This window comes from Juglans regia, chromosome 6, assembly GCF_001411555.2.
Source record: "Juglans regia cultivar Chandler chromosome 6, Walnut 2.0, whole genome shotgun sequence".
In the NCBI taxonomy this organism is placed as follows: domain Eukaryota; kingdom Viridiplantae; phylum Streptophyta; class Magnoliopsida; order Fagales; family Juglandaceae; genus Juglans; species Juglans regia.
The window spans coordinates 22,522,928-22,532,483 of NC_049906.1; the positions used below are offsets into that span (position 1 = coordinate 22,522,928).

The 9,556-nt window shown below is 35.9% G+C and overlaps 1 protein-coding gene across 6 annotated transcripts; it reads left to right on the forward strand.

The window, feature by feature from the left end:
• Positions 1–247: 247 nt before the first annotated feature.
• On the forward strand, positions 248–3,376 carry LOC108998325 (protein SOMBRERO-like). 6 transcript variants are annotated; one of them, XM_018974850.2, is made up of 5 exons: positions 277–561; positions 824–901; positions 1,594–1,794; positions 1,955–2,253; positions 2,713–3,344. In XM_018974850.2, the coding sequence occupies exons 3-5, from the start codon at positions 1,620–1,622 to the stop codon at positions 3,169–3,171; spliced, it is 933 nt and encodes a 310-aa protein (XP_018830395.1). In that variant the 5' UTR covers positions 277–561; positions 824–901; positions 1,594–1,619; the 3' UTR covers positions 3,172–3,344. The 6 variants fall into 6 exon arrangements, with proteins under 6 accessions (XP_018830391.1, XP_018830395.1, XP_018830393.1 ...); XM_018974848.2 differs by having other exon boundaries at positions 277–399; positions 824–925; XM_018974852.2 differs by lacking the exon at positions 824–901 and having other exon boundaries at positions 277–399; positions 1,955–2,077; positions 2,171–2,253.
• Positions 3,377–9,556: the final 6,180 nt, after the last annotated feature.

Here is a 9,556-nt window from a genome sequence, read left to right on the forward strand (position 1 = left end):
CCGCTAAAGTATACCGCTGAGCAAATTTTTTATTTTTTTAGAAATCATTTTAAATGTATTGATTTTTTTTTATTTTTTAAAAATATTTAAATATATTAAAAAAATATGAAAAGAAAAATAAAAAAATAAAAAATAAGTAGCGGTACGAAGGAGCGGTGCTCCTCAGCGGGAATTTTTTTTCTTCTAACTAAACCGGCTTTCCTCACCTTCCTTGAATTTATTATAGTTTTGCTTTATTTCTGTGCCCATGCTCGGCTTTTAGTCAGTCCTCAGGCTTTGCGCTGATCTACATCTCTCTCTCTCTCTCTCTAGTCGTGCCCTTGAAGCGATCGAAGCAAACCCAAACCACCGCTGTCTGGTTTTCCACTGTCACAGAAGGAAAAGTTTCCTACTGCAGAGGTTTGCTTTTTATTTTTTCTGATTCGTTTTTTTCCATCCTTTTCTCCTTTCTTCCCATGTGAAGTTTCAGGCTTTTTCTTGGTTACAACCTGATAAGATCCAACACTAGTTTTTTCGAAGAGCTAGCGCTGCATGCAAAGGAAAATGAGAAGAACAAAGATAGTTGCGAATTTTCCTCCATCTCTTCTTTTTCTCCTTTTCTTTCATTTTTTATTTTTGTTGAATCTCTCTTCTATATTCAACATATTATATGGAGGTTGGCTTTCTAAACGGAACTTCAGATCATTTTTTCCTTTTCCTTCATTTGGGTGGGGAGACCTGGAGGGTTTAATTAGTTCATCCCTTTTGTGGAATACAGCAAACCTTGCTTATCGAACCACTCTTCCTTTCTCGTACCTCGTATAACGGGAGGAGTGTTTTGCAGGAGATCCAACCACGTCCAGAAGACTATCTTCCTGAATTAAAATAAGCGCCCTGGCCTCTGGCTGTTGAGATTTTCCGAGTTAAGAGTTCTCAATCTTTAAGGGTATATATATCTCAGCAAAGATCCTTGATCATCTTCAAGATCTTTTACATCGCTTTAATTAGGCAATGAGAAGAATGGGGACATGGCTGATACAAATTAAATGTATAAAATTTATTATATACATGAGCTTATAGGGTATGATATTCTTCGATCAGTTCCTTATATTTGAATGTATACACACACGTCCATATGATATATATATATCATCATTTAGAAAGTACTTTGGCTTCATATATATACGTTTCAGCCTTTTCATCGCCTACTCCTTTGCCATGTATATGAACAATATGACTGTTAAGCATGGACGTTTAATATATTTTTGAGCCTCCACGTACGATGTTGGATCCAAGATCTATGAATCTCGTTGTGTATATGTCACTACAAGAAATTATTTATTTGTCATAAACTATTTCTTGTAAAAATGACTATTTTTTATTAAAATAAGTATATTTTCTTCACAAATAATCGATTATAAATATTCATTTTTCTTGTAGTGTGTGTATACATTACACATGATAAGTATAATGTACATTTAATTTTTATGTGTGTTGGGTATATTCTTTATCTAATAGAAGACATGTCTTTCGGCCAGGTTTATGATCTAGGCCTAATTAAGCTGTGCATGCATGTAATCTTTTTCTTAATTTGCCGTTGTTTTCTTTTTCCAGGGTCATAATCTAGTGATCAATACGCAATGATGCCACGAAATGGACATGAATTGACGGTTCCTCCAGGTTTTCGATTCCACCCAACAGAAGAGGAGCTTCTCTACTATTATCTAAGGAAGAAAGTCTCCTATGAAGCCATTGATCATCTTGATGTTATCAGGGAGGTGGATCTCAACAAACTTGAGCCTTGGGACCTCAAAGGTTAGATGACTTTTCCCAGCTCCTCCATTAAATCTGCATGAATTATTTAACAAATGATCAGAATTTATAGATTCTTGAGCTCAAAAACATCGGTTTGATCAAGTACTCCTTTATTATAATATTCTAATTTCAAATGATATTTGTGTTTGGCAAAGTACAGAGAGATGTAGAATTGGATCGGGGCCTCAGAACGAGTGGTATTTCTTCAGCCACAAGGACAAGAAATATCCAACTGGAACTCGAACAAATCGAGCAACCACAGCTGGTTTTTGGAAAGCAACGGGTAGGGACAAGGCCATCCACCTCAGCAATAATAATAATAATAATAATAATGCTAAAAGGATTGGGATGAGGAAAACCCTTGTGTTCTACACAGGTCGGGCTCCTCATGGCCGAAAGACCGACTGGATTATGCATGAATACCGCCTCGATGATGACCTGCACACTGCCGAGGTTCAGGTAATTACGCATGCAATACACTTTGATCCATACATGGCCAAATCATGACTAGTTGCATGCGCGCGGTATGTGCAATATTGAAAATATCAAAATGATCTGTGCAGGTTAGGTGTGCGAGATTCATGTAAATCTTTTAAAATAAAAGCGGGATCCATCTAAAAAAAACTCATTTTTTTCATGCATGATTCACGTCAGTTTTAGTACTGTTCACGCACTGTTTTTTATTTTATACTGTTTATTAACTATTCATTTAAGTAGATGTTTTCAAAATTTAATAAATGAAATATTATATTTAGATAGCCAAAATTATTGTACGGTACAATTTCAGATGATATATTTTTATCTATATTGAATAACCAAACCGAGCGAGTCTCTCTTTTTTACAGGGTTTGCATAACACTTGCATGTTTTAAATTTGTATTATTCGTGAAAATAATATAGAAATCTTCAATTTAGCAGGAAGATGGCTGGGTTGTCTGCCGGATTTTTGAGAAAAAGAATAATAATCGAGGTTTTCAGCCAGATCAAGGTGCTCAAGATCAAGAACAGTACTTCACTACTAATCATATGAAGGCAAGTACTAGTTCAGCTCAAGTGGTCATAGAGCCAAAACAAAACCATCTACAAGAATTGTACGATTATACATTTGATCATGGGCGCCCCTTGGCGCATCTCCCACCGTTGATCAGTCCAGAGTTAGCTATTAATGCCCCATTTCTTATGTCACCTGCTGGCTCATTGAACACCATGCAGGAAGTTGAGTGTTCTCAAAACTGCTTAAGGCTAACAGCAGCTGCAGGTTGTGGACTTATGCAACAGGAGAGGTTTATTAATAATGGTGAGTACTGGTCGCTCTTGGACAAGCTCCTAATTGCGTCTAATCAGAGCCTAGATCAAAGCAAATCGAACCCTTCATGAGATCAATTAGTTACTCATCATGACATGGGTAGTACCACAACTCAGAAATTCCCATTTCAATACCTTGGCTGTGGCACAGACATTTTGAAATATTCCAAGTAAAACTCCTAGTTTTCTATCTCATATTGCTGTGTGGCAGACACATCATTTTAATTTTCTAGTAGCACGACCGATCCTAGATCAGCTATTAGATCTTTGCATTTGAGATTCTTATCTCTTTTAATTTAAAAGCTTGTAACTTTTTTTTTTTTTCAAATTAGAGCCGATAGCTACACACATAGCAGCCCCGTCCCAAGTTTATTTAAAAAAAACTCTCATTTATGGCAGAGGAAAACCATGATAACATCATTACACTTGGGGGTTTACAAAAATTTACCCAAAACCAAGTGCCAAGATAAGCCAAAACCAAAATAAATTCTACCACAAACCACGTGCTCAACGAAACAGTAAATCAGCGTGCAGAGCATACAAGATGCAAGACAAAAACGCAACTCAACAAAAAACGTAAACGTAAAGCCATAACCAAGAGCAGTGAATGAAACAACATAAGCGCAGCTAACCACATTTACGTAAACGAACAATGTAAACGTAACTCAACCACTCAATGAGTCCTCAAATACGGCAAGGACAATTTATCCATTCTAATCAATCCTTTAAGGTGCTTTGGAACATGCAAAAGAGATCTCCAAACCAAGGTCGAACCTTGAGCACCCATTTTTGCTAAATAGTCAGCCGTCGCATTTCCTTCTCGATAAATATGATTAATAGCAAACTCCCCACCTTCATACAATCTCATCGCCTCCTCCCAAAAATCTTCTAAGTACCACACTCCACTATGCTTCCTCTGAATCCAAGTTACACAAACCAAAGAATCAAACTCAATGTCTATCTGATACAGTCTCAAAGTACGACAATATTTCAATCCTATTAATAAAGCCTTCAACTCCGCCAGATTATTCGAACCCTCCCCAAGATAGGACGAAAAAGAAAGCACCATGTCACCACACAAATCCCAAATAATACCCCATGCACCTAACCTCCCTAGATTGCCGAGGCTACACCCATCAATATTCAATTTAAACCTTCCATGCCTAGGCCTCACCCAACTAACCAATTTAACATTCATTGCTTTAATCCGAATAATCGGAATATTCAAATCTCTCAACCTTTCCTCATCAGCAAAGGCAATTTTTGTTAATGTAGGAAAGCTACTTTGCACTTTCCATAGCCACACATAAATAGACCTCCAAATCTCTTCCATCGAGATGCATTTACTGTTAAGCTGGAGTCTTCAGAATTATGCTTGATCTATTCTTTTTTAATCATCTACATTATTAATATTTCCTTTCCATCTACTACGACGAACAAATATTACCTAGCAATTGGAAACAAACAAATATCATAATTAATAATGTAAGAAAATAAATAATACTATATATTTTGTTGATGAAGTGGAAAGTCATTTGAAAAACTTCTTCAAAATCTAAAACCACTCTGAGTGTGACACCCCCAAATTTGAATGGACATCTGAAACGTCAGGACATGCAATACAAGGTTACCTGCCCCCAATCATGACATTTAAGATACAATATTTCTAACATGCATCTAGCATTATGCAATATTCGTAGTAGATAATTTTTTTTTTTTAGAAATACTATGCACCAAACTGATACATCCCAAATAGTTAAAACATAATCCATGCATACTTGACAAAATAAACATCCATGATTACAATAAGAGTCTCAAAAGACTGTAATATCAAAACATGGGAGACCGAGCTCCATAATTACATTACCAAAATATACTATTAGGCTAGTTCGTCGAGTAACTCGCATAACTCGACTAACAATGCCAAAATACTGTCCAAAAACCTAACTATGGAGGCTGCAAGCTCCAAGCCGCGTCTACAACATCTAATCAACCTTCTCTAGTCTGCTAGTGTCTGCTCCCTGCTCTAGTCCTGACACATCGCCTACCATTCGGGGGGAATGGTAGTTGGGACTACCACGGTGATATTTGATTACAAATCTCAGGAAGTGAACAGGAAACTTCCACACATGTTAATAATGCATGCATGACAGTAAATGCATAAATGTATAATCAAAGTCAATAATAAGCATAACATAACTTGACATAACATGACATGAACTGAAATAACTTGGATTGAAACGTGAACTAAACTGGAAACTTGACATGAAATGAACTTGAAACTGAGACTTGACTTGACATGACCTGAACGTGAGCTGACTCAGACATGAACGTGAACTGAAACATGACATAACATGAGACATGACTTGAAGGTGAAATACAAGAACTTGGAATCTTGTTCAATAGACTTAATTAATAAAGTGACCATACGGGTGCTACACGGGTCCTCTTGAGCCGTGTGTCACTGTCGATTACCGCATCACAACACAAGTATCTACACCAGCTGTGAGTGCATTAATACGTACTCCACAATTGTTGTGGCCCATATATTCTACGTGTCACAATTTTTATGTCTCATGTAGTGTATGCTCCACAGTTGTTGTGGCCCCATGAATTGTTTGTGCCACAGTTGCTGTGGACACAAGTAAAATAAAATATGGCTCCATTGGCGTTAGGGTATGGCGCACTATGGTAATCAGCTAGTTAGAGCTCATTCGCAACTTGTTGATTGTATTTCGTCAACCCAAAGAATTTCACACCTATTTAGACACTCCAACATGAATAAAGGAGTTCCACTAGGATATTACCTCATCCTAGCACTTACGGTCGTGATTGACATTAATAATTTGACATGACTGTTCTTGAATACACAAACTGTATCCGAGACGAAACGTGACATGAATACGAAATGACAAAAGTCCCGACGTAGTGTAACATGACATGAAAGTAAGATGACAGACATGACGTACTTGACAAAATATTTCATAGTATGACATAACATGTAACAGACAATATTTCATAACATGACATAACATGTAACAAACAATATTTCGTAACATGGCATAACGTGTAACAGTGAATATTACATAGCGTGACATACATGTAACATTTGGCATATGTGACATGACATAGTTGCAATAGATAGGAATGCATGACAGAATATATTGTGTAACAGATAAGTATCTCATGACAGTATACATCATGTGTAACAGATGAACATGTAATGACGTGGCATGGCATGACATATATGATAACATACGAATATAACTGCAGTTCTCTTACCCATCACACATACACAGTAAACTGATAGTAAGTTAAGAGCTAACTTACCACGATCTTCGCATTTCTAAGTAAAAAAACTCAAGTGCGATCATGAGGAATTGGAAGTACTGATTTCTAAAAGTTAGAACTTAATCACTAACAATTATAAATATGAAAAAATACTAATATAAAGTAAAATTACCATTTTACCCTCTACATGTGGGAAAATGATCATTTTACCCCTAAGTTAAGGATTTTGCAGCCTAACTTCAAAAATCACCAAAACTTACATACCTCATGTAAATTTTGTCCTAAACTCAAATATCAAATCAGAAAAATTTAAAACTAAACACAACCATGAAAACTCTATAGAAACTTACATAGGCTATTTCCATTGATTTTTGTTGCAATCCTTTCAAATTCAAAACTTATGATTAAACCGGAATTTTGCAACAAATATCTTCCTATCTAAAGTTTAAAAACATACTTAAACATCCATTAAAAGAAATGCTAATCATCACCACCAAACCTTTTAGTAAAAAGATCCAAACTGTTTAACCAAAAACAAACCCTTGAAACCCAAGTTTTGTCCTTATTCAAAACATCTCCAGGAATTCCAAAAAAATCAAATCTTATATCTAACATATTCATAATGTCATCCTAAGATCAACCATGCTTTAACTCATCAAACAAAAGTCACCAAAAATCACAAAACAACACTTGGAGTTTTCGGTTCTATACTTAGTCCAAAAATAGAAACCTTTCCTTAACTCACTTTGATCAATCTCTTGATCCATGGCTTAAAAAGATGAGATCCTCAAACTAAAACATCACATGGTTTAAAAATGTGTCCTAAAGAAGATCCGACAATCAAACTTAAAATCACATGGCTAAAAATCAATAAAACATGGATCTAACCCAAAAACATCAAATCTTAGGTCTAACCAAAACCCTCTTGCATAGAAAAATCATATGTTTGAACCTAATACTAAATATCTTCAAACCAATATCCTAACATGCATATAAGAGGCTTAGGATCATCAAATAAAAACATTAAAGCCATTGGAGTAAGATTAAACTATGAAATATTCAAATTTTCTCAAAACAAAAATTGTTTTTCCACTTCCAGTTTCTATATCTAAGAAAATCTTTCATCAAAAGCTTTAGTCATGCAACAAATCCTATATGAAAATTCATAAGCACATGTTAACAACACTCCATAAAATTTTTGGACCAAGATTATCTCCATTAGCTTGGTCAAAAACTCCACTCTCCAGTTTAACACCCAGAATGACTTTTCCATGGTTAAAACAACTTTTTACCCACAAAAAGACCATGAATGAAACAAATAAGATATCCACGGAAACTAAACTCAAAGAAAAAAAAAACTTTCATGAAGGGGTCATTGCGGGAAAATACATACAAAGGGTCAAAAAGTGACAAGCAAAATTACTCAGAAATCTGCCCGAGAGACCTCTTCTAGGTTTCTCTCTAAGAATAAAGTGAAAAAATGATAAAATGAAGTGAAGTGTGTGTTGCACGACTTTAGACTTCTGGAGGGGGGAGGTATGGGCTTGAATAATCTTCGATTGGAGGTGCCTATGTCACATAAAGTGAAAAATAGTGATCAGCAATGACTACATGTTGTTGCTATGTGGCATGGAGGGTGATGAAGTGGATTTCCCCTCTCACATCAAGGCATTATTGGATGCAGCCAAGGGCAGTGGATGGCCTGCAATTTAGGGGAAGAAATTTCTTCAAGAAGTTTTGCCAATGTGTCCAAAGTCGTGGGCCTCAAGCAAGTGGGCTTCAATTTGGGGTTTAGAGAGGGTTTGGGATGTTATCAAGCCCAAATCCAATTTTTCTTGACCCAATAAAAACTCCAAGGTTTAAAGGGTTGGATAATGATGTCATAACATGAATTTGAGAAATTAATAGCATATGGAAGTGATTTAATCAAGTAATTAAACATAATGCTAGAAATTAGATCAAAAAGGGTTTGGAGTCTGACTTTAAAGTTTGGGAAAATCGTCTAGGGTTTCAGTTTCAACCAAGTTTTTGGGGTTTCAATTGAATTCAAACCATTTAGGGTTTCACTAGGGTTGAAATCCTCTTTGGTTCGGCACAATTTGGTTGATCAGATGGAAAACAGGATTTTGTTTAGGTGTCATGAACTCACACCTTGATTCCTACACAATTCAACTCATTGTTCCTCTTTGTGCCAAGTGTCCAATACTATTCACCAAGTGTGGCTAAGATCATGCCAAGTGTCCAAATAAAACTTCTCTAACCTAATTTGGATATTCCACACTATGATTTTGAAAACATTGTGCTAGATGCTACTATAGAGGTTACTATTCACTATAGGAAAGTGAAACATAAACTTTGCACTGTAAAATCTTAAATATTCATACAAACCTAATTGTGCAATTCATTTATTGAAATTCAATCCCAAAGTGCATCGAAATAAGCAAAGCATGTTTTCGAACAAATGTTTCATCCAAAAACTAAAAATGAGATTATTGCACCATAAGATCCTAAATAAACGACAGAGTCTAATGGCGCAGACCATAACTCAATCTGATACTTCTAACTACATCAAATAAATAAAATCGTACTTCTGGCACCATAGTGAGTGATAACTCTGGCTATGCTGACAGACTAAAACTTACGCGATTGGTCCAATCTTAAAACTTATAGTGTTTTCACAAGGTTTCTAAAGCCTATAGAAATTCCACCTTTGAATTTCTAGATGATTGTTACACTGGGTACTCAACCACCACCTGTAAATTCAATTTAGATGCAAATGGTACGATCAATTTTGGATACTAAGGAACATTTCCCAACTATAAACCTCACTTGCAATCTCACGAATAACTCACTCAATCTAATCTACTTTGATGAGCGCTCTAGAACTCCGACCTCTTTTATATTAGCACCCATGAATGAACCTCGTCCAATTCACTAGAACTCTAGCATACTGATGAACTCACCAGCAGTACTCCCAGGCACAAGCCAATCAAAGTAAGGATTGTGATTTGTGTTGCCCCCAATCTTTCAAAAGAAAATCGTCTATGAAGTATTATATATAACATAGAGTTTTGGTTTGCACCGCTGCTGCACAAATTCTTCAACATTAAGCAATTGTAGAATTTTTGTTTAACCACATGTCCCTTGAGTAGGTGTTGCAATTCAT

Coding starts and splice junctions, on each gene's coding strand:
- LOC108998325 (XM_018974846.2), top strand. CDS start 1,620: ATGATGCCACGAAATGGACATGAATTGACGGTTCCTCCAGGTTTTCGA. Junction 1,795..1,954: donor TGAGCCTTGGGACCTCAAAG/GTTAGATGACTT, acceptor GGCAAAGTACAG/AGAGATGTAGAATTGGATCG. Junction 2,254..2,712: donor TGCACACTGCCGAGGTTCAG/GTAATTACGCAT, acceptor TCAATTTAGCAG/GAAGATGGCTGGGTTGTCTG.